The sequence below is a fragment of the Onychostruthus taczanowskii genome, unplaced genomic scaffold (genome assembly GCF_017590055.1).
Source record: "Onychostruthus taczanowskii isolate IOZ18803 unplaced genomic scaffold, ASM1759005v1 scaffold15, whole genome shotgun sequence".
Taxonomy (NCBI): Eukaryota; Metazoa; Chordata; class Aves; order Passeriformes; family Passeridae; genus Onychostruthus; species Onychostruthus taczanowskii.
In genome coordinates, this window is record NW_024498685.1 from 15,139,893 (window position 1) to 15,164,941 (window position 25,049).

Genomic DNA, 25,049 nt, shown 5'->3' on the forward strand with positions numbered 1-25,049 from the left:
ATGCAAATAGATCTTGTTGCTCATATTTTGAGGTTTCTTCCAAAAGCCCAGTTGGTGCTTATGTGCTCTTGTAAATTCTATTCATTAGCAACTGAAGCAGATTTGGGGCCTTCTTGTCTTCAATTTAAATAATTTAGGAAGTGAAAAGGAATGGGTTGGGTCAGGCTTATTTATTCCAGACTTAAGTCAACACCAGTTGAATACCAAACCTCCCATACGTACAGCCAGGTATAGCCAAGGAAAAGCCCCTAATGCCAGAAAGAGAAACAGTTTCACAGCTCTAAGTGAGGCGGGCACCGTTATTCTCTGCAGACAGAGCTGGAGTTGTGTTCCTCAACTGGGAGTCTTCCTCAGTGAGAAGGTATTGCTGAGCTGAAGACAGATGGCTTTGAAAATGCAGTATGAAACTTCAGCTCTGCTCCTGCTTTATAGTGAACTCTCTCAAACTGTACAGAGAGGAGTATCCACAGGTGGGCTGAGTCAGGATTCCTGCCAAATTTGGAGACAGTAAGCAGGGAGTACTCAAAATCTTACAAAATAATGGAAATTCAACCAATTTGCAGTCATGCATTTTTTTTAAACTTATGATACATTTAATTTGTGATGAACTGTTAAAATACAGTCCAGCTCTCATCCCACCCCAACCCTTCATCCTCTCCACATGCAATCAGACACAGTCGCCATCCGTAGAGTTCATTACTGCCAAATCAGATTTACTGTGCAGACTTGGGGGCTGCTCTCTGTCCTTTGTTATGTTTCCTTCGTGTTTCATTTGGGTTTACCATTCTTGTAATCCCTCGGCAGTGGAGGAAGGAATTTGAAAAGAGGATTTTGAAACTCATTTTCACACTGCTTATAATCTGTCTTGCTTTCTTTCTGTTTCCAAGGGAAAGGAGCCCTCGGTTCGGCAATTGGCTCTTCTGCATTTTAGGAATATAATTACCCTCAATATCAAATTGGAAGATGCATTATCCCGTTCCAGAGCCAGAGTTCCACCCTCTATTATTCAGATGCTGTTAATACTTCAGGTAAATTGATTACTTTAATCAGCCTTTCTGTACTGCATTGCTGAAGTCTTCTTAAACAGTTTCTGATTTTGTTCATTCATTGGAAATATCTTACCCAGAATGCCAGAGCTTCTGTGCTGCTGTGGTCATAATATCTAAATCCTAATATTCTAGTATTCAAATATCCAAATGTCTAGTGTCTAAAAAATCTTATTAACCTTATTTTCTAAATTATCCAATAGTTTAATAATAATCATATACTCCATATTAATATGTTATCTTGTATAGAATATCTAATAATATAATATAATAATAAATAATGTAACGTATAATAAAATAATATAATTGTAATAATTAAACTCTCAAATATCTTAAAGTAGGGACTGTAGAGATGCCGTAAGATCAAGAGAGCGTGAGAGTACAGACTTGTTTTGCAACTGGGCCTTGAAACATGAAGTTTTGCAAGGTGTATGGTGATGACATGATTTCCATTAGGTGCTGTGTGTTGCTGCATTAGCAGTTCAGAATATGAAGGTTCACATCTGGAATAGACATCAAAGTGAATATACAATAAATACAGCAATGGTTGAATCACGGTCATATTTGCTCACTGGAACCAAATTCTATCAAAATTGACAATATAAAAACATTAGGACCAGATACTGGTATTTGACTTCAGTGTTAGATTTTTTTCTCTCTGTGTGTGTAGTAGTAGGAGAAACAAAATGAGAAAATCCAGACAAAAAACAATTTCAAGATATTTTTATTTGCTTAATTAAATAAAAGCATGAGGTATGATGTGGAGAAAAGAAATTAGGCAGCAGGGAAAGTGAAAACCAGGGGTGGAATTTTAAAGGGTGAGGGAATTGAGATTTTCATGGCTTCTGATTTTTTATAAATGTTTCTTTGCTCTTCATCACAGTATGAATTAGTTCTGTATCCGAAATTGTTTTGAAGAGCAAGATAATCTAATGAGGCAAATTTTGAAAATGGAGGAAAGGAGCAAGATTCTGTCTCCTGGGTCAAGAAATGGGATTTCACCTCTCAGTGAAATCAGTGATATGTCAGTGTCCATTTGTTGGGGTGTTTATGGTGTGTTTAGCCTGATTGTCTCAGGAAAAAAATCCTTATCATACAGGAATGTCTATTTGGTCTTGTCTCCCTTCTCACAGCCGCCACCTTCCAGAAGCTTCTTGAAACTGCTGGCTGATTGTGACACAGTGACAGCAGTATGGGAGTCTCATGGAAACTGGTGTCTGAAGAGAGGAGAGGAGCCTCAGGGAAAAGCTGGAGCATGGCCTTAAATGTGTAATGAGGCATCAGGGAATTCACAGGGATTGAGCCATGAGCCCAGCTGCGTTAGCAGACACCAGAGACTCCACACAAGACAGTACCATTGCAAAAACCTTCTTCACAGGGATGTTCTTAGGCCTCAGCCCTTCTGAGGTGTGAGGCAAACTGTTTGTTCTGAATCAGGCTTCAGCGGCATTGTTGCTGACAGGTCTGCAAGCTTTTTGTGATTACTTTAGGGAGTCTGTGTTGGCTGCAGGCAGGATCTGGCTTTTAATGGATTCAGTGGTGAGCCGGCAGCTGAGTACCGTCCTGATTTTTTCTTTGCAAATCTGCTTTCTTCAGCAACCCGAAGTGTTAACACCGTGGATGCCTGTTTAGGGCAAAGGGTCAAATCCATTCTTCTTGCAAAGCTGTTCATGGAAATCAATAACCAAGTGAGAGGGAATTTGCCCCTGGGTGTTTATTTCTGCATACTTTGTCTATGGTTGTGTGGTAGGGATGGTGAAAATCTTTTCTTGGCAATAGCTCTGCTAATCTTGTGGTTTAAAACCTAATGGGAATCCTGGGAAAAGGTCAGAAGAAAATCTGGGAATTAGCTAATTACATTCTTAGTAGTGTTAACACATGAGTAGTTGGAATTCAGAGCAAAGACTTTTTTCTGAACTCAAATGTCATGTTAAACAAAATCAAATTTTATACATTAGTGACTTAATGGAATTTTCTCAATTTAGATGAACTCCATTTGTTAATAAGGCTGGAAGAGAGCAATACAGCTATCCAGTGAGCACATGGTGGTCTTGTGGGCTTTGATTTTCTGGACTGAGAGATGGTGTCTTGATGGGGATGTTGTCTAATCATGATTTGTGACCACTGTGAATACTTCTTCCATAAAAAACTTGGTGACTGGAGCAGACTCCCATGGATAGATGATGATGCCAGTGATAGCATCTGGACCAAGTGTTGAACTTAGTGCTGAGATTTTCTGCTTCTGTCCTTGGCAGCCTCATGCAGCTGTGTGATGTAGTTAAGGAATAGCTCATGTTCTTTAAGACAGCAGTTGTAATGTCAGAGGTTGAAATGCACCACTCTGTTAGACTGTATTAAAGTGGCAGAGCTTTGGGAACTAATGCAGGGTGCATCTGGTATTGCATTTTACCTTCTCAGGGTGTAGGGGAAAAGCTTTGTTACTTTGTCAGGAGAAGATACTTTCCTTATTGGACAGAAAGGAAAATTTTTTAAAGAGGAAATGGAACTGCTCCACTTAAAGGAGCAGAGGTCAGTTCTCAGGTTAATTATTAGACTTGGGTTCTTCAGTTCAATAGAGCTGCTTCTCACCCGTGCTGTAACCTGGTGTGATTACAAACCAGCAATCTTTCAGGAAAGAGAGAGCTCTGGGAGGAATAATATTCATGTTCTGGCAGTCAGTGGTAGTTTTATCACGACTTGCAAGAAGGGTCTTATATCACTCAAACTGAGTTGCCAGCATAGCCTGGCTCAATTACAAAGCACAAACTGAAATGTTAATCCTTTGTGGCTGCTCACAGGCAGCACAAGCTGAAGTGCCTCCAGGATGCTCCTGTTTAAGTTGCAGGGCATTCAAGTGCAGAGTTACGGATGAAGGAAGGAAAAGAACTAAAACTGCTTTTCAGCACTGAATGATGCACAGGAGCTCAGTCTGCTTTAAATGAGGATACTGGAGGGAGAGGGGTAAGTAGAGGAAGAGTTTAGAAAAGAACTTTCTGAAGCAAAACTACTACTATCCAACTTGCTTCCCAAAGTATATTGTCAGAAATTACCCTGGCTGCTGAAACTCTGGAACATCTTGTCTCCAGGTATCTCTCCTGAGGTCTGACAAAGCTGAAAGAGAAGAATTAAAGAGTGTTCATCTGCATCTTTCAGTTACCGTTAGGATTATTTGAATTCACAGAATCTCTTAGGGTGACCTGACATATTTGAAAAACCAACACAATATCTCTTGTGCTGAGGGAGGAGGCCTCTCATGCTGGGGGATGAGGCCTCACTAAATACAAGCTCTAAAGAAAAAAAATAAAACCTGTGGTTTCCTCTTTGGTTCTCTGTGCCTCGTTTGAAGTCCCTTGCCTGTTGTCTCTCTCTGTTGAGGAAGACAAAATAAGCTGCCCAGTGTGACCTGGGCAGCTTATTTTGTTATTTCTGCAAAGTTCCTTCCATTTTAAAGGAGTGGAAAAGTACATTTTAAGATCTGAAAGTGAAATGCAGAGAGTGCTGTTTTTCCATCTCAGCAGCCACACATGAAACTAAGGACAGCATAGTGGTTAAAAACAAAATAGCCTTTGCTGTCAGAAAGCTGCAGCTGTAGAGGTAACACTGTGATGCCAGTTGTAGTCAGTTCTTTATGGCTGCAGGTTTTCACAAGTGGTGGTTGCTTTTGTGAGATTTTCTTATTAACTCTCTTAGACCTGAAGCATAGGTTGGACAAAGCAGTTATGGGTGTGAGGTTTCCATATGCTTTAACTTATCCTTACATTTGTCTGAGTTCCTGGTTTAGAAGACAAAAAAAGCAGAAACCAATAAATAAATGTATTGTAGAACTTATTTAAATATAAATCATCATATCAAAAACGTATACTTTATCTGGGTTGTGCATAAATTGGGATGTTTTCTTCCTTCCTGGTGAAAGGGTGGTTTGTTTGTGTTGTTTGCATTAGCCCCATGCAGAGTCAGGTAAGAAATCTTGCAGCCAGGACACAAAGGGAAGAGCCCTCTGTTGCTTTGTGTTCACACATGCAAAACCGAGAATCTGGCCCTCAAGATTGGCACTGCAGACTATTTTGTAGAGATACATTTATTTCTGTGCAATATTCTCTCTTTTTCTGGTTTATTTATTGTCTCTATCAGCAAGTGCAATTTGCAGTAGTTAAATTGACACAAGTTTGTTATCCTGGAATGAATTTGTATTGCTGGGATTTTTAACAAGGCATAGCATCTGATGAGGAGTACTTGTCATGTTTGATTCTGAGTAAGCTAAGATTTGTCAGCTGCTTTTGTCACTGGACACCAGGTATCCCCAAACCTCCTTCATTGCTAGGCAAGGGTCTTCATGCACTGAGCACTGTATAGACACAATGAAAACATGGTCTCTGCACTGCAGATTGTGCAGCCTGATACATGAGAGAGTAAATGTATCTCGATGGACAAATGGGGAATGGAAGGAAACAGACAAAATATCATAAGAGTCATTTTATGACTGTTAAAATAATAACATATCACTGACCTCGGTGGTCAATCAGAAGTCCCCTAGAGGTTTCCTTGTCCTCTTATTGTAGGTTGATTGTTGGGCTCCAAGAAAAAAATACATCCCTCATTCCTCCTGTATCACTCATGAGCCTTGTTTAGTTGAAGAGAACAAAACCTTGGAACAAGCAGTGGACTGTTTCTGTTGTTTCTCCTCTGAACATGTGAGAACAGATGTCTAGGCAGTATGAAGTTAATGCAGGTCTGCTAAAGCCCTTGTGTAGTAGAGGTGGAATTGGGCAGTAGTTCCCTAAAAAGCTCTAGAATATGGTTGTACATATAGCCATGCTGATAATGTTTAAAACAGAAGCAAGGAGAAGACTTGCTTCCTGGGACATGGCTATGTCATATTATGTGGGTTAAATTAAAGCACTAGCCAGCACTGAGGGGAAAAGAAATTTTGTTTCAGAAGTAGTCATATTGCCAAGAAGTAGGTCAGGGCATCTGTTGGTTTCCATTGCAAGTAGCTCTCTGTGGTTGTTGTAAGAATTCTGAACACTGCTGAATTTTGCCAGAGTGCGGAATTGCAATGTCCTTGGTAGGTGATAGATGAGGCAAAGCCAGCCCTTCAGAGCTACTCCTGATGGCTAATCCTAATCCATAGACTGTTTCTGTTTGGGGAGTGCGCTGCCTGTAAACTCAGATTTTGTATGCCTGTATTTCTTTGCTTCCTCCACATGTTGGGTTGCTGAGAAAGGGTATTGGCTCTAGATCCAATCAGTTACTTTCCAGGTATTTTGAATTAGCAAAGACTTTTTAATTGAAATTAAACTGTTATGTAGGAATGTGTTGCTTTCAGCAAAGCTTTTGGGACAAGCTGGGAGGCCTGCCTCCAGACCAGGCTTCCAGGCTCCTGGACTCCTAAACTTATGTGTTCTGGGATTGATGGAAGCTCAGCCTCCTCAAGAGTAGCTGCAAAGTGTCAGAATAGACAGGTGAACTGCTGCTTTCTGGCTCACAGGGATGAGTACTGGTGATGAAAATGGTGTTGCTACCAGAAATAGCAAAACTTTTTAAAAATCCAGAAGGCACAGCTGACATGTCTGCTTAGTCTATTGAAGTGTATTTCAGAAAATAATAAAATTCTTTGAGTAGATTGAGTCACCTTGGAAGGGTAAAGCATGTTGGAGGATGCTTGGTAATGATTTAAAAGGGGAGTGTCACTGAAAGGCAATGTCAGAAATCCTCGCAAGTGGGTAACAGCAGTCAAGTTAATGTTTGTGGCTCTTCAAAAGATTTACTTGGATGGCTCTTCAAAACAGTCTGGATGCACTGAGAGAGGGCTATGCCTTCCTTTTTTCTCTTTGAGTAGGTGCCTGAAAATAACATGCATTTTCTTAAAATAAATGAGACAACACCCAAGGCTGGGTAAAAGTCCTGAATGCTCAGACTTATAAGTCATCAATTTCCCAGCAATGTTAGATGAGCCTAAAGTGTATAGATCAGCAACAACTTCAGGAGGGAGCCTAAAAATGAGAAGATTTATTCTGTTGGACATTGAACATCGCATCTTATTCTTTGGCAACACATAGGTGATCTCTGCATTTCTGTGCATGTGTGTATTTGCCTGTGAGTATAATGTGACAGTCCTAAAGCATTTGCGAATGCAGATAAACTAAGTCCAGCTCAAATGTGTTCCATAAACAGCTCTTCAGAGACACTCATCTTTGTGTGGATTCATTTGTTCAGTTCTTGGAAAGTCACAGGAGCTTATTAGACTGCTCTGGCCTATGCCCAGGGGAGTCACTTAGGTGGGAGTCAGAAACCTCTAGTCCTAAACCTATAAAAGAAAGAAATGCATACCATTATTTTCCTTGGGTCTTATTTAATGAACTGGCTGCTCAGCTTCTGCAGAATTCTAAGCACTGTATTTAATGCTTCAAAGTAACTTACTTATTTTCAATAATTTAATATCTTTTACTGGTCCTTATCTTCTGCTTTTTCTTTTGCAGTCCCATATAAAATGTTTAATGACAGTTTAAAGAAACATAGGACATTGGATATCTGTAGGTCAGGCAGAGACTAGCCTGCCTTTAGTGTTTCGTTCTTTCCGGAAAGAAAAATCCGTTTGCTGCCTATCCTTGTGCAGCCAAGCCATTTGAAAAACTCACCAGCTGAACACAAACCATGGCTGGGTGTTTTGTCTTCCTTATCTTTTATCTGTGCCTCATTGCTACCAGTGAAAGGAAGGAAGAGACAGAGCACCTTCTGACACTGACATTGACATTGGCACTTGCTGGAGATTAAAGTGAATATGACAAGATCTTTCTTTCTGAGGCAGTAACAGGGTTCTGAAGCGCTGACTTTTGTCAATATGGCAACGGCAAGCTTCTCTGCCTCTCTCTCCTGTGACTGCTTTTGCTATGAGAAAAGCAAGAGCTCCAGGCTTTACCAATATGCCAGTGCTTTAGGATAAAATGAGAAGGGGAAAAAATAATGTGAGGCAAGGCTATTGGGGGCTCATAACAATACAGCCATGAATGATGCAGCTGCATCTGTCCAGCATGTGCAAAAAGGATACTAATGCCTAGGAATGAACATGTAATGCACAGGGCACAGCTTCCCGTGGTTGTAAACTGGTATAAAAATATTAACTTGACAGGGATTTTTCTGACTTGTGGCATAAAAGAATGTGTGAGGTACAAGTGCTGCTTTTCCCACTTCATTCTGCCATGAGGTAATACCTGTTTGCAAACACACATAATATAGTCTGAGAGGGTTACCAAAAGTGAGTCCATTGTGAATTCTCAGCCTCCCACACTCGACTCAAAGAGCCCTCTCAAGGGCAAACTACATTCTATGAGCTTGTTCCAGACTGCAAAGGTGTGACTTCTGTGTCTTCCCAGCCCAGGCACATTTTCTTGTTTTGCCTTTGGACTGTGGGAGAGGAGCCCCTATGGGGAAGGGTTTCAGCAGATCAGGTCAGCTTAGTCAACACAGGCTTCATCAAAGCAAAATTTAGTCCCTTCTTGAAGCAGTTTTGATTCTGTTTTGCATCTATTTCCTAAAGGGTAAAAAATGTCAGAGTTGTTTGCTTGGGATGAAAGTTGCATGCATCATCAGGAAAACCCAGGAGTAGTACCCGAAGTTTTCTAGGCAAACAAAGCCTGGCAAGCATGTACAAGTGGGCTAGAAGCAGGAGCGGGTACATTAAATTCTCAGTCTTTGTGCCTTGCTCCCAGTTACTTGGATGCAGGGCATTTAATTACCCAGATGTCTCTCAAAATTCATTGGTTGATCTTGTAATCCCTCACAGTGAGTTTATTCAGTAATTTATGGGACTTGAAGCTCTCAAGTAGAGTCCTCAAGTAGAGTGTTCCAGATGCTGGACCCTGTTGGAACTAGTAAAACTTGTGCTAGCAGTGTGCCCTGGCTGCAAGGATGGCCAGTGGTATCCTGGGCTGCATTAGACAAAGCATTGTCAGCAGGTCAGAGAGGCGATCCTGCCCCTCTGCTCTGCAGAGCACACCTGGAGTGCTATGTGCAGCTCTGGGCTCCTCAGGACAGGAGAGACATGGACCTCCTGGAGAGAGTCCAGCAAAGCACTGTGAAGGTGGTAAAGAGACAGGAGGAAAGACTGTGAGGAAAGACTGAGAGCTGGAGCTGTTCAGCGTGGGGAAGAGATGTCTCAGGGGCATCTTGTTACAAATACTTGAAGAGAGAATGTAAAGAAGATGGAACCAAACTCTTCTCAGTGGTGCTCAGTGTCAGTGAGCACAAACTGAAGCAAATGGAGGAAACATTGTCTTTGAGGGTGTCGGAGCTGGAGGATTCAGAACTGCATGCACCCAGCTCCTAAATAGGGAAGCTGCAACCACACAAGAAAAGTACTTTGCTAAAGTACCATCCTCTCCTCTGTTCAGAGGATTCAATAGCTAAGCTGGTTCTTTATTTCTGGAAATTAGTTATTCTATCATTTATTGACAATCTTCATCTTGATTGTGAAATAATTTCTCGCACAGATTGTTTATGATTAAGGCCTACTGCAAAGTCCCACACAGCAAGTTTTTACATCCCTGTTCACTAGAAGCACCAGCATATCCTCCAAGAAAGCCTGCACTGAGCACGCCCTATTTCCTTTCTTTGCCTGTGCATTTCTCCTGCTATCACTGTTAGCAAGAAAATGTTGAATTTAGTTAACTTTTAGGTCTGAAACTGCATGGCTGATTCTATGCATTGCATTATCCGTAGTGTCAAGTTAGCAAAAGCTGAGAAGAATCCATTATCACATCTACTACTTCCATGAGTTTACTTATCAGTTTGCATTGTGTGCATGTGTAAATGGAGGCCAGATGGTGCTACATAAATGTAGTATAATACTGCTATAGAAATTTGTATAATACTGCAGGATTTGCTCTGCAGGACTTGACATCCTGGGAACAAGGTGGGCATTGGAGGTGAGACAGCCCTCCTTCTTGTGTGTGAGTTCCTGCAGTGGGTATAAGAGTGAGATCTTTGAGTTTTTCCTTAGAGTGCTGTGCACGGCCACTGAAGATGTAGGGCATGTGAACAGGAGACTTCCAGGTCAATGCTGTGTGGTGCAGAAAGAGCAGCAGCTCCTGAACTGCTGTGTGCTAGAGGAAGACTTCAGCTCTTGAGCTATACTTGCTGCTCCAAGAACCACTATGGTCTCATCCAGAGCATGTGCTGGATGGGTTTAGACAATGAAGCAGTGCTGCAGAGCAAACAAAAGCTGTGCATAGCTGGCGACAGCTCCTGAGGCCTCTTCTCAACTAAGTAAACCATAACGTAACTTCGCTGCCATAGGTTTATCTGTGAGTAGTCTCTGATTTTGTCCGGAAGATTGGTGCAAATTGGATGACTGGCTGTAAAGTATGTGCATCTGTCTCTCTAAGGAAGATGCAGCACCGCAGATCTCCATCCAGAATGTGACCCACAGTGTAACTGGGAGCATGTGCTGTGCCACTGGTGATGCATGTGGCAAGGACTAGCGACCCATTTGTCTCCAGCTTGTCCCCGTGGTGATTTCTCTTGCCTGCCCTGAGGCAGGGTTGGTCTATGTTACTCAAGGTCCAGAAGGTTGCGATGCAAAGTGGAAGTTGTCCTGACCTGTAAGGGCACTGGTTTCCAAGTGCCTCACAAGCAAGGCTGCTGCTCTCTCTTTGGCTATGCCCAGCAGCACATCTTGCTGTTTGTGTGGTCACCAGGATGTGCAGACTGTGCTGCACCAAAAGTCTCCACCACCAGTGTTAGCTGAATCACGTATTTTCACAATGGATATTATTCTGCGTCTGCCTTGTGACTAAATTTCGGTTTTCTCTGGGAGTGTTTGGGCAATGATTGTTATCCAGTATGTGTCAGATTATCATCATTGCCTGAGTGTTTCTTTCTGTCATATTGAGTTTTCCTTTTCTGCAAGAAATCTGCTGCTTTTAAGCAGAAAATAGTTACACTTCTTAGCTGTTTGCCTGTGTGGTTAAGACAGGGCAATACATGAGGCCAGGATCTCACTTTGCTTTCAGAGCTGACCCTGTAAATGTTTCTGGTAGTGTTTCCTTTCACATAGCACCAGGTCAGGACTGTTGCAGCATTTTGTTGGCAGACAAGGGCGAGTCCAGCCACCAAGGGTGCCCCTGCTGCCCCCATACAGAGGATGCTCCAGCAGACTGAGGTCCAGAGTGTTTTATCTGGCCATGAGCTGAGCCATACGCAGCCACTTCTTGTCTGTGGGCAGAGGACTTTGCTCTTCTGTTCCATTAAGTTACCAGGAGTGATCATTGCTGAAATTACTTTGTTAAATAATCCAGAAGTTTGCCTTTTCCACTTTTCTTTCCTGAGTTCAGAAGTTGGTAACCTAAGCACCAAGCCATGCTCTGCGTCCCTTAGTGCCTGGGGCTTGGGTCCAGAAGGTCTGGTTTGTTTGTTCCCCTGGGTCTGGAGGAATACAGATTTTATTTATGTTTTATTTTATTCTTTTTTATTTTTTTCATTTAAAAGCTATCCAGCAGTTTGTCAGTTGAAGCAGAAGACAATCCTTTGCACCAATACTTACTCATGTACACAGGCTGATCAGCTGAAGTGTTAAAGTTCAAGGTGAGTGCTCCAGCCTTTAATCAATGACCAGTCATTGATTTAGCACAACCACCAGTTTCAGGTGGGCATGAAGTAGTTCCTCCATTGCATCCAGTTTTTAGGGAACCTTTAGACACTAGAGATACTTTTCAATGCATAATTTATTAGGTAAATGGTCTCTTAATAGCCTGTGCTAAAGAGGGATGTGAAAAGCAGCTGAGCCATTTCTAGGTGTTACAAGTGGTGGGTACTATTAGTCAGAACTGAAAAACACAGAACCTGTGACCTTTTATAAGTACTGAGCGAAACACTGAGTTACTGCTGGTCAATTAAAAGCAGTTTGGGTGTTTAACAGTTGCTTATGATGATATTAATGCACAGATGAGTGAGGAGTTACTTGAGGCAATGTGTGTGCAGCTGTTGAGCCAGAACTGAAGCAGCCTCTGGTAAAGGTGAATGCAGAGAGGCTTGTGTGGCAGAGGAGCTCAGCAAATGATAGGGGGCTTGCCCATGGACTGAAAGAGGAGCTCAGGATGGGTGTGGGGTATTGTGAAGCAGCAGATATCAAAGGCATGCAGCAAAGGTTTAAAATGGAAGGAATCAGGCATGAGAGAGTGATGGCCAGAAGGAGATCCAGCTAGGGCCCTGAAGTGGAATTACGTAAGTGGAATTATGAACAGCAGCTGGGTAGCAAGAACAGCCAGCAGCCAGGCTTGTTACTGGTCTCTTGCCATATATGAGACATCCCTTTAGGGTGTGCATGATGGCCAGAGGATGTGATAGCTTTAGCTGTAGCTCTTTTGTCTCCAGCTGTTGTGAATTCTGTGCTTAGTTCTCTGGTCTGGTGCATTGCAGGATTTTTAGGGCAAATCATTTTTCCATCAGTGTAATTCACCAATTTTCAAGATTTCAAGGCAGCTGGATGGGGTGGTGAATATATCATTCTTGTGCTGGTGGCTATCAGAAATACTTAAGAAGAAAATTTCATCTTTGTTTTACATAGTGCTGTGCTAGCAAGTACTTGTGAACAGCTGTAATTCCCAGAGCACTGGGGCAGAAGCTGCTCCATAATCCAGGAGCAGGCTCCTCTGTAGTGGGTTGGATGCCACCAAAGCCTCTCATCACTTGCCTCCACAGCTGGACGGGGAGAGAAAATACAAAATAGGGTTGAGGTAAGGACCAGGAGAGATCACTCATCAAATACTGTCACAGGCAAGAGAGCCTAATTAGAGATACTAATTGAATTTACGGCTACCAAAACCAGAGCAGAATAATGAGAAATTACATAAAACCTTAAAAACATCTTCTTAGCACACCCCTCCTTCCCAGCTGCGTGGGGAGACAGGGAATGGGGGTTATGATCAGTTCATCACCCGCTGTTTCTCCCACTACTTAGGGAAAGGACTCGCTCCCCTGCTGCACCATGGGGTCCCTCCCACGGGAGACAGTTCTCCATGAACTTCTCCAGTGTGAGTTCATCTCACAGGCAACAGATCCCTGCAAACTGCTGTGGTGTGAGCCCATCCCATGGGCAACGCTCCCCATCAAACTGCTGCAGCATGGCTCACCTTACCATGGGTACGGTCTTTCAGGGACAGGCTGATCCAGCACGGGCCCCTCTTTCCACAGGCCTCCCATGGGGGCACAGCCTTCTCTCAGGCATCCCCCTGCTCTGGCATGGGTCTCCTCCACAGGCTGCAGACGGAGGGGCCTCACCACGGTCACAGAGGAATCCCAGCTCCTCTGCCTGGAACAGCTTCTCCCCCTCCTTCTTCACTGACCTTGGTGTCTGCAGAGTTGTTTCTCTCACATATTCTCACTCCACTCTTCTCTGCTGCAATTACAACTGTGCAAAAATTTCTTTTTTCCTTTTTTTCTGAAAAAAATTAATGTAATAGGAAACAAAAGTACAGGCTTGTGATTGTGCTTATTTTGTCGCCATGATAAACGAAAGCAAGGACATTTGATGATTTCTAAAAATTTATTTATGTAAAGAAAAATTGTGGCAAATGTTATCAAAATAGTTCATGTTTCTGGCAGCTTTGCAAGTCAGGTAGCCTGTGCCTAGATACAATGTTAATAATGGCTTAGCAGTATTTTTTGTTATCATTTATGTACATTAAAAAACTTCTTCAAAGCATTCCATATTTGGAATGCTTTGAAGAACAGCATATAAAAGGTTAAAGTAATGAACACTGAACATGTTTTAAGGTTATCTTTGAGAGGGACCCCTTACATCTTTAAATGCCTGCCTGAGGTTGCCTCTGCTTTAGGACTTTAAAGCTTAAAGAAATCCTGTATACAAAAGAAATTCTTCCCTGTTGCAATGGAGGCCCTAGCACAGGTTGCCCAAAGAAGCTGTGGCTGCCCCACCTGTGGAATTGTCCAAGGCCAGGTTGGACAATTTGGGGGGTTGGGGTTTGGAACAGCTGGGTCTAGTGGAAGGGGTCCCTGCAGGGGATGGGATGAGATAAGCTTGGAGGTCCCTTCCAACCCAAAACATTCTCTGATTCTATGATTGTACATTTTGAAAAAGGAGGCTGTGGCCTTATGTGCTTAGGTACAAATCCCCCACCTATTCTTCTGAACATACCTGTTTACTCGTTCATTCTTTCCTTTGTGCTTTCACAAGAAGCCCTTGTGCCCTTCAAAAGCTCAGTAGGAGTTCGTGGTTAGTTTACAGAATTAACAGGGATGGAAACCTGAGCAGTTTGGTGCATCCCTACTTACTGGAATGATTGTGGATTTGACTTACGGGGTTTTGTTCCTAAACAAAAGAAAGGTTTTATTCCACTGCCGCACTCAAGTGTAGCAGTGGAGCCCATGCACACGTGGCTGGTCCAGCAGATGGGACAGTGTCTTCATAAAGTAAATACATAAATAACCCGTAGTCTTTAAGGATGTGGCCCTTCTGGGAGTGCTTGCATGTTTACATATCAAAACCAGTCATGCATTAATTTTAATCCATTTGAACTACTTTTAATGCATTTGAACTACTACAGAAAAAATTTGGTTTCAAAACCATTTAATTAAGGTTAATGAAGTTTTGGACTTGGGTACTGTATCTCATGCAGTAATACATGTCTCTGTTCTTGATAGATGTCTTCCATTTCCAACAGTAGTTACTTATTCAAGACTCAAATCCCCAGTATCCCCATGCCTTCATAGTAGGGCAGACACTTGTCATAATATTACACTATAATCCTTTCCAAATAGAGACATAATGAGGTGACCCTTGTTGCGTTTTGAAACAGTGTGTTCAGCATGAGGATTTGATCCAGCAGTTCCACTCTTCCAAAAGTGCTAAGGTGCTTACAGATATTTGATATTGAGCTATTTTGGCCCTCAATTGCAAAATAAATAGGTCAGGTCAATTTCATTCCTTTGAAAGGAATTTGATAGATACATCTCACAGTCATAGAGAAGCATGAAACTCTTCTGCTAAAATGAGATTGGGTCCGTGAAAGGCAACAGTTATCTTTTAAATAAGGTTTTTGCAGGTCTGCAGAGCAAATATTGCATTAAAGATACAGGTAGAATCTCTGTTTTACTGATAATGCTCCAAGTTTTATTTTTACTCCAAATTGTGATAGAGCTTATTGTAAGCTAAGCAGCCAGCCTTATGACTTTTGCTTTATTGCTTCATAGTGAAATACTGAAATAGTAAGGCATTGAGCAGAAGAATTGTACAAGGAGAAGCAGAAGATGCCAAAATAACAGCAAAATACTTTATTATCACTATCATTTTATTGGTGACTTTTAAGTCCAGTCATCATTTCTTCAGAAACTGTTGTGACACAAATAACCATCCAAGTTGGCTTAACTCTAAGGCTCATTTTGTTTGCCTTTATAAGCACCAATCACTTACAAATTTGGGGAAGGATCTAAAAAGAACTTCTTATAGATACTGATCTAGTTGGGGGTACAGATGTCTATACATACTTAACTATCTATTTATCTGTCTTTACATACAGATATATGAAACATTTATAATAATTATACTTTCCTCCATGCCTAAGCTTCTACTAGAAGTGCTTTTCTACTGAATTTGGTGTTACACAAACAGGTCATTGGACATGTGGCACAGGGGATGGGTTAGAAACCACTGGTGGGGAGACAGGAGTTTAAATGCACTCTTGGGCCTGGCATCTAAATCAAAACAAGCTTCTTCCAGGCTCCTAAAGCTTGCTCTGAGCCTGCAGACACTTCTCTAGGCTACGTAGGCTGGGGTGATTCATAAATAAGTGAGAATGTCATTACATCATATGGAAAGTTTAGATTGGGAAAGCTGAAATTGTCCTTGCTAAACTTTGGGATGTACTTGTATTTGGTAACATAGAGGCCCAGAGGATGCTTGTCATTGAGTATCACATCAGAAAGGAATGCAGGAAAACCACTGGTTTGCGGGGTTAGGACGGGATCTGCACCCTGTTATGCTCTTGTTCTGACAGAAGCTCCACAGCAAGTAAAAGGTTTAAGGGGGTTGCTCCATCAGACCCCTGCAGAAAAGCTTTGAACAACGGTCAGTGCAGGAAGGATGTCACAGGTAATAGGGCATGTTTGTGCCAAGGCACAGTGCAGAAGTCAGCACTGGCTGCAGCAAACTGTCGCCCTGATTTTTTAAGAATTTCTAAACCTTCTGATGTTTGCATTCTTATATCAAACTTTCTCACACACTTTCTGTAAACAACTTATTGTTTTGCATTATTTTATGGAGGAGGAGAAACTTGATAGACTGTTGGTTTGTCCAGTGTCCGTGGAGAGGTGGCACTTTCATCCTCCAATCCACTGTCACCTTTGGAAATCTATAAATGTTGGAGTCAGAAAATAAACCTCCCTTTCTCCTGCCTTGAGAGCAACAGTGTGTCTGCATCGTGTTGACTCGTGTCCTATAGCAACAGCAAACACCACATATTTTACGAGTTTTCAATCTGTTTTTAGAAGTATCCATTGGAATACAGAACTGAGGATTAAAACTAATAGCAGGCTGTGTCAATACTGAGTGGTTTTACACTGTAATGGTAGAATTCAGAGGCCTTTTCACTTCAAAGGTGGCAACTGAAAGATGCTGAAATGAAAAAGAGGTGGAGATTAACAGTGCTTTGAGAGAACAGAAATGAAGGTTGAGGGCAAGACTGAAGAAGCAGCTGATGCAGATGGTGAGGGAGTTGGGTTTTTCAGAGAAGAGAGTGTTATTCAGGAACAGAGAGCCAGTGGGCTCTGCAGGACAGCAGCGGTGGGGATGAGGTGAGTCTGTGCCCTGCACAGGCCCCTGGCCGCGTGATGGAGAGGTGTCCCAGCGGCTGTAGCTTGGGGGTCGACTCTCCATCCTCTCAGCTTACCACAGGAGCCTATCCCAGCCCAGCAGAACTGCTGGAAGTCTCTTTGTATCCCTGCAAGAGCAGCTGTCCATGCAGAATATAGCTCTGGCTTTTGATGAGTTCATCAGAACATATAATTCAAAACCAAAAGAACTCTTCAGACCTGAAGGCTGATAGGAAATCAGACAGTGTTAAGGTGCCACTAGGCAAAGACACTTCTGTTACTCATACAGTTCTGCTGGTGGAAAGAGTAAGTTTTTGAGCAGTGTGGCGCTAGTGAGTTACTGGGGTTTGTGAGGAGCCAATTTAGTTTTGATTTGTCTCAACACTGATTGTCAGAGGCATGTGGGGCAGACAACTGTTTCCTGCCACGTGCAGGAGACACCTAGAAGAAGATGGGAGAAAGCCTTGTCTCTGGGGGGACTTTGCCTGGCAACCATTTCAGAGCTCACATGGGACAGCAGGAGACACTGCACTCCCCAGAGAAGCTTCACCGATCAGGTGCCCAAAGGTCGCCACCCATGGACCGAAGTGGAAGGCTGGACTGGGCCAGTGGCCTCCTGCCAGCAGGCAGACTTGGGGAGTGGCCTCACAAGCTCTGCGGGCCTTTCCAGATTTGTTTTCTTGGGGCTTTTTGAGTCTGGGGGCCTTTTGAGTCTTGTGGTTTTGCTTTGGCTCCTGCTGAGCTCTGCTGCTTTGTCCTGGCCCTAGCCTTCTTTTTGTCCTTTTTTTCCCTGGCTCCAGGCTGCCTTTTGGCTCTCCTGCCCCTGCTGGCACTTGCTGGCCCTCGTGTCTGTCCTGCCTCCCTGTGTCCTTGACCACTGTCCTGCCACTTCGTCCCTGCGTCCCTGCCTGAGCCACCTGTGTCCAGCCCTGCCTGCCCCGATCCGGCCACTGCCGCGGTCCCCCCCGTGACCGTGTCCCGGCTTCTGCGGCTCTTGTCCCAGCACTCACTCACTCACAGTGTGTCCGGCCGCCCGTGGCCGGGGAGCCGTGCCCGTGGGGCCGTGCCCGTGGGGCCGTGCCTGTGGGGCCTCTCCGGGAGCTGTGCAGGCTCCCCAGCAGGCAGAGCTCATACCCTGCTGCCTGGACCTCGACAGCCACTCCCCATCCTGCTGGTGGTAATGCCGCTTTCCCTCTCTGTCTCCCCTCTCCCTCTCGGTCTCTCTCTTCTCGGTAACCTTTTCCATTTTTCTTCCTCCTTCTCTGTCTTTTCTAGCCCTCTTTAGTAGGGCAACTTCTTTTTTTGTTGTTCTTGGTTTTGGTTACCGAGAAACAGTTCTCAGATGCAAGGTTGTCTCGGTTCACTTAATTTCTTTCTAGACCATCCATTTTTAAAAGAACTCCTCACAGTTCCCCACCATGCAATGCGACAGGGTTCTTTACCCACAGGTGATATTTAGCTACTTGTCTTTCACAAGTACAAAAAATACTAAAATTGTAGAAAAGTAAATAAAGCTGTACAGCAAAGCCTGGGCATGAGCATTGCTAAATATCACTGGCTTCTGCCACTCATATATTTCATGTTTAGGAGACCAGTTCCAGAGGTATTTAGTGTGGGAGCCTGATGCAAGACGTCCTAAGACGTGGCCTTTGCTTGATGTGCTCATGATGCGTTTGTTAATACGTAGTAAGGTAGCAGGCATGTTGCCTTTCTGAGGGCTTGACTAAATTCCAGCAGATTTAGAAACCCTGGAACAGAACTCAGTAGGCCAGTAATGAATTGGAAATAATATGTGCAACTTCATTAAATCATCTGAACTATTCCAATGTTAATTTTGCCTGGTGGAATAACTGTGGGCTCATTCTACTGTTCCTTTGATGTCTACAAGGTTTTGGATCCACTAGATATGCCTTTGTGTTCAAAGTTGTATTTGTGGCTGTCCCAGAGTTTTTCAGGACATAGCATATCGTCAAAGATTGTTGTTTGTTATTTAAAAACTGCTGAACTGGAATTGAAATTCTGTCCAAATTCACATTCTGTCTGAATTTGAATTCTCTGTTAGCCATTATTCATTTTCCATTCATAAACTTTTATCAAGTGACGAGGCAGCACAGAGGCAGTGCAGCAGGCAGGGGGTGGAGTCAGCCATTCAGAAACACAACTGAGAGTCACTCTGGAGTCTGGTTGGTGAGTCATACTGAGCTGTGAACACATCCTGAATGTCAGGATCCTTTCACTGAAGGAAGTGTTGCAACTTTATTCATCTGGTCTTTATTGCTCTCTGGAGGCTTTCATGCCAATCCGTTTCTTTTTACAGTAGCTCAGGAACACACCATGAAATCTCCTAAATTCTGGCAGAGTTCTTGCTGAGTATGGCATTTAGGATCTTAATTCTGCAACATGCTGTGTTGAGCACATGGAAAATGTGAATTGGCTCCATATATTGCAAGAGGTATCCTACTCAAGACTGTACGGGGCGTTGCTCAGACCGCACAGGAGCACACACTGCAGCTGTAAGCTGAAGGGAGAATACAACTCTGCAAGGTTTCTCTGTCACTTCTGCAGCCTAACAAGTGTGCTTGTGGGTAGAAGTGCAGAGTTAACAGCTAAGGGCTAAACATTTTGCCTGTGGGTGATTCTTACCATGCTAGCTATAATGTGACTTTTGCCTAGAATATGGTAGGTGCCAGGGGATGGATGAGGAAAGAGAACAAACTTCTTTACTGTAAATATTGGTTGTTGAAAATATCCTGGAAGAAATATTTCTGAGGGTCTCAGTTTCACCTTTTTCTTAATGCTGTCGGTATTGCCGCGATGGCAGTGACACCCTGTGGTACCAGATGTGATCATTCAGGAAGTCACTGTAAGATTGCAATAGCAAAAAGTCCAGGGATGTTGTAAATTCCTCTTTACAGATCATGTCCTCTATCCTTCCCTGAGTGCTGTGCATTAAGTAGGATATACTTTCCTGGATTTAAATGTCCTGAAAGTAGCTCTGGTCTGATTCATATCTCTTGGTTTTACAGAAGAGGAATCAGCTGTACCAGCAAACCACGATCACATGGCAGGTCACCTTTGCTTTCACTCAGTGAAAATGCTTGTTCTTCTCTGGTTGCCCTGGTGAGCCAGGAGAGCTTGTGATTGAAGGGGGCAGTGCTCATCTTGGGTATTTCCTCTTTTTCAGGGGGTTCATGAGTCGAAAGGTGTGTCTGAAGATTATTTGAAACTGGAATCCCTGATTCAGAAAGTTGTTTCTCCTTACTTGGGCACGTATGGTCTGTATTCCAGTGATGGACCCTTCACGCACTCTGCCTGTATCTTGGGTAAGAACAACACAGACTCCATTTGGCACAGCACAGAGAACTTCCCAAAACCTTGCTCCATGCAGGGCCTGCACAAGAGGTGGCTGCCAGTGCTTACATGAATACATCAGGCTTCTTTTTTTAAGACCATGCATGGTGCAGAGTCACAGTGAAACTTGAGTGGCAAAAGATGAAAACAGATCATCATAAAAGTGCTCAGTAATAAAAAATCAGTAAAATGAATCTAGAGTGTGTTTAGCATTTCCATTCTACCTTTTAACAAGAGAGCTTTGACACAGGATGCTTTATGGACAGTGAGAGGAAGAAGCAAGAAGCCACTTCTGAAGTACTCAGTAGTTAATTTTCATTAGTGTTCATTAGTACACAAAGATCGTGCAAGGCTCTTAAGATTAGGGAAGAGAGTAGGAATTTGTCTTCGAGAAGGCTAACACATAAGCCTTCTAGCATGTAAAAGCTTTCTGAAGAGTAGAAGGTAATAAGCTCTTTTCCATCCCAATGGAGATAAGAAATACAGAGTGGGTCTTACATAGCAGTGGGAATTCATATTACATGGAAGGAAAAATCTCTTGATTTCACATGCATTGCCTCTGGAGATTATTGAATCTTCCCTGCTGAGACACTTTTTACCTGTCACAAACATCATCATTCATAAGGAGCAAGGGGGGAAATGTGGCCTATCCTGGTGGCACCTTGAGTTCCCTACAGCTTAATTTCTGATTCTTGGAGCTCTGAAGCCTTTGGTGACTTTTGTGATGGCAAGATACAGCCAGGATGAAGGTGGAATATCCTACACAGCAATGCAATCTGTTGAAAATACAAGGAAGATACTACCAGTGTAAATGAAAAAAGAAACGTGGTAGTATCTGAGTATTTTACTGTAAATACGGGATGGTGTGATTAAATAGAGCAGACAGAAGGGAGATAAGTTCAATTGCATGTTTTCTCTGCAGTCAATTCAGTCTGTTTGTCAGAAATGGTCAGTAAAGTAGTTGATTTTCCCTTTGCTGAATGGCAAAATGGTTGTGTTGCAGCAAGTGTTCAAGAAACAAATGAGTTTTACGTGACTAAATAGAGTCTGGTTATGTCCTGAAAATGGTTCAGGATTGTATTCACTTTGTATTCACTGCTTGCCATTAAAAGGCCACAAGCATTTAAATGGAGCCTCCAACTGACATTTTCTAAATACAAGCTTTTGTATGTCAAGATAGAAAAAATGCAGCCAAAGAGAATGTAGCATCAGTGAAACTAATTGTTAGCTAATAAATGTCTGATTACATGGCTGCAGAAGATAAGAAGGTTTTTTTGGGCACTTCTTCTTGCTGCAGTCTGCGCTGTAGATGTAGCAACACTCCTGAAGTGGGTCTCACTGTAATCACTGAACCTGGATGCAAGGGAGCTTAGTGTGTAAGTGGCTGCTTCTTTTAAACTAATGCATCTAATTCTCTTCAACTATTTTGCTAGCATGTGTCATGTTGTTTCCAGAGTTCATAGCCCCAGGAACCTTTTCTGATTACCAGCTCAAATGCCTAACAATGAAAAAGTCCAAAAATGAACTTGGATCAGATGGTTTCACTGCTGAGGCAGACACAGCTGCAAAATACAGTCTTAAATACAGAAATTGGCTTTTTTAGTAGTACAGCATATGATCGGAATTTGTGTCTAGGTAAGCACATAATTGCACAATAGCATAATTTTAAGAGATTGGAATATGTTTGAGAGAACATATACCAGCGTCCTGATTTAAAGCAGACAGTTTATTTGCAGTGGCTGTCGTGACTTCCAGGGGGTGATTTGATACCCTGCTCCAATTGTGCCTCCTTCATGGGATGGCATAGTGAGAGCAGCAGAAAGAAAAATTCAAAAGTGAGACCTATTATTCACACCACTTTTTCTTCCGATAGCAGGAGTGAATCTGAGCACTGAGACCTGCACAGAGTTTGAGTGGTGGTCGTTTGCCCATGATGGTAATTTTATTGGCACTGCCAGGACATTCCAGCGCTAAACTACTGCCAGAGAGGGAGCTCAGTGCTCACTTGCTGCCATCTGCTGCCTTTTTTTTTTTTTTTTTTTTTTTTGTGGAAACCCCACTTGGTTAACAGCATTCAGGCAATCACTGCTGGATTTAAGGCAGATTTGCTCCCCCAAAAAGAGGTTTCTGTGGGCACTGACCTCTAGTTAACATTTTCAGTCACTCTCGGTGGTCTCCCCCATGTGGTCTCTGAACTTTGAAGGTTTTTCCAGAATTAGCAGAAAAACTGCCTGTCTTGATCCTCATGCTCCAAATTTGAAGAGACTTTATTTTCCCAGGATGGGTGAAAAAGTTAAATTTCAGCTACTAAAAATGAGTAAAAATGTTTATAGCCTGAAAAAGAACAGAATTGTACTTTCTGTTCTTGTTAAAGGAAGTATTTACAACTGTGTATCACCTCTCTCATTGTATTTACTGTTTTTTTCAGCCGCTGAAGTTGTGTGAATATAAGGGAATCTCAGTTATTATTTGTAAAGATAGATTTGGGGTCTTCAATATGCTACAGAAATCTAGGAAATCTGAAGCCTGTGAATCTACAAAATCAGCAAAATGTCTTCTTCTAGAAAAGTTTCATTCCAGAAAAGCTTATGAATAATCAGAATAATTTGCATTTCTTTTAAACACTCATAATTATTAGTACCTTAATGGGAGAATTTGCAGATATGATTCTGTGTCTTTGTTTGCAGAGAAGCGGTTCTTCAGGCGTTCCAAGTCAGGGGACATCCTTGCCAAGAACCCCGTGGTGCGATCAAAGAGCTACAACAATCCGCTGCTGACGCCAGTGGCCGAGTATGAAACGGAGGGCATAGCTGCCAACGGAACCGGCATCCGAAGGCACTCAGTCTCAGAAATGACCTCCTGCTTGGAGCTCCAGGGCTACTCCAACCTCACCACCATCATGGACAACGGTTCCAAGAGCTCCGTGACAACCATGAAAAGCTCACTGCCAGGAGACCAGGAGAGGCCCAGCACTGGGTCAGTGCAGTGCTCCAGCAAACTCAGCACAGCTGAGCAGCAGAAAGGACTCTTCCATACAATTGGTGACCCACACAGGTCTTTTGAGCTAGACAGAGACACTTCCTTACTTCCAGTTCCCTCTTCCAGCCCCGAGAACATAGTGGATCAGATTTTGGAGTCCATCGACTCTGATTCTGAAGGCATTTTCATTGATTTTGGCCGAGGCTGTTCCAATTCATCAGCATACAACATGGATGTGAACAGACAGAGCATTGTGTGAAGGATATTAGGAGACAAACTATGGGGTTTAATATTATATATGAAAGCTACTAAGACGGTGTGTCAGACTATGGGGCAAGCTGTCTGTGCCTGGGCAGATTTAAGGCACATTTGCCAAGTCAGGCTGTACTGGGCAAACACAGTTTGTTTATAGCAGGTGGGAATCTGCTGAGGGGGAAGCAACTCCAACTGCTTTTCCCCATCCTTGTCACCCTGCAGATGGATTTCCTATTTCTTTTTAAACTTAGGGGTTCACAAACTCACAAGTGTCTGGTAAAATACTATTAGTGCAGCTGGCAGTGTTCGTTCAGGAAAACAGCTCAGCAAATAGCTGTGCTCACTTCTAATTTTCTGAAGAGGTTTCCTGCAGATGGTAGGTTGTTCTCTAAACTGTAACACCTCAGCCAGAATAGAAACCTATCCTTTAAAAACAAACAAACAAATAAAACGGCTTTTGGCTTTCATGCCACAGAATACAATAATAAAGAAGTCTCTTTTAATCTTTTTCTTGTCATCCTTGTATGCACTCCTTTGCCTAATGGTGACTTAGAGTTCTTGAAGAAAGGCAAATAAAAAGAAATATGCTTTCTGATGTCGCACAATGCCTAGAGTCTCATTTTCTGTTCCACTGTTTCCTCAGCCAGTACCTTGTGTTTGGGAGGGTTGTCTCAAAATTGGCTTTCAAAACCAAAATTAATTTGCTCGGAATGTGGCACTTGTGAAAAATCTGTACTGTCAGCTTTTGAAGCATCTGTTGTATGGAGAGATTCCATCATATTTCAACTTACTTGTTTCCTAAATAAATGAAAATTTGGCCTCTCAGGGAAATCCTCATTATATATTTATATTCTTATGGAAATACCATAATGCATCTGTTGTCAGTTATGGTTTTGGGAAGTGTGAACTGTACAGTTCCTCTCTTAACATGTACCAATTCCTCTGTGAAACTCATCAGGGCAGGACAGCCTTGAGACTGAAAGTGGGACAAGATGTGGAGTAAAATGCAGTTTTTGTTTTTAATTTTGTCAGAGGCAGGGTTTTTATTTTAAATTTTATTTTAAATGCTCTGGAGCATGTACACCAGGTGGAGGCGTGGCCGGGGGGCGTGGCCTGCCCGGGGTGGGCGTGGTCTTGCTCGGGGGGGTGGACAAAAATCTGCACCCCTCCCAAAAAATGGGCGGGGTTTTCTCCGTGTTGATTTGAATGGGGAGTGGGCGTGGCCACGGTGGGTGGGGCTTCACGGGAGGGGCATGGCTTTAGGGGTGGGGTTACAATGTGAGAAGGGGTGGGGCTAATAGGGAGGGAGTGGCTAAAGGAGTGGGTGTGTCCCAGGATGGGGCAGGGTCACAGGGGGCGTGGACACGGCAGGTAAGGCCAAAAAAGGAGGGGGTGTGATCAAAGGGGCGTGGCCACGGAGGGAAGGGTCGCAAAGGGGTGCGGCCACAGCGGGTGGTACAACAAAGGGGTGCGGCCGAGGCGGGCGGGGCTAAGCTGTGGCCCAGCCCCATCGGCCGCGCCGACCTCGGCCTGGAGCGCAGTGGGGCTGGGAGCCTGCAGTGAGTAACCTTTGACCCCGAGTGACCTTTGACC

General features: G+C 43.1%; 1 protein-coding gene across 1 annotated transcript in view; it reads left to right on the plus strand.

Moving 5' to 3' along the window:
- The window catches only part of PRR5 (proline rich 5), a 44,118-nt gene extending 20,103 nt beyond the window's left edge, over positions 1-24,015 (plus strand). Inside the window, exons 6-8 of the mRNA XM_041398699.1 lie at positions 888-1,028; positions 20,056-20,194; positions 22,910-24,015. Coding sequence (XP_041254633.1) covers positions 888-1,028; positions 20,056-20,194; positions 22,910-23,460 — 831 coding nt within the window. The 3' untranslated portion in view covers positions 23,461-24,015. The remainder of the gene's footprint in view (positions 1-887; positions 1,029-20,055; positions 20,195-22,909) is intronic.
- The last annotated feature ends 1,034 nt before the right edge of the window (positions 24,016-25,049 follow it).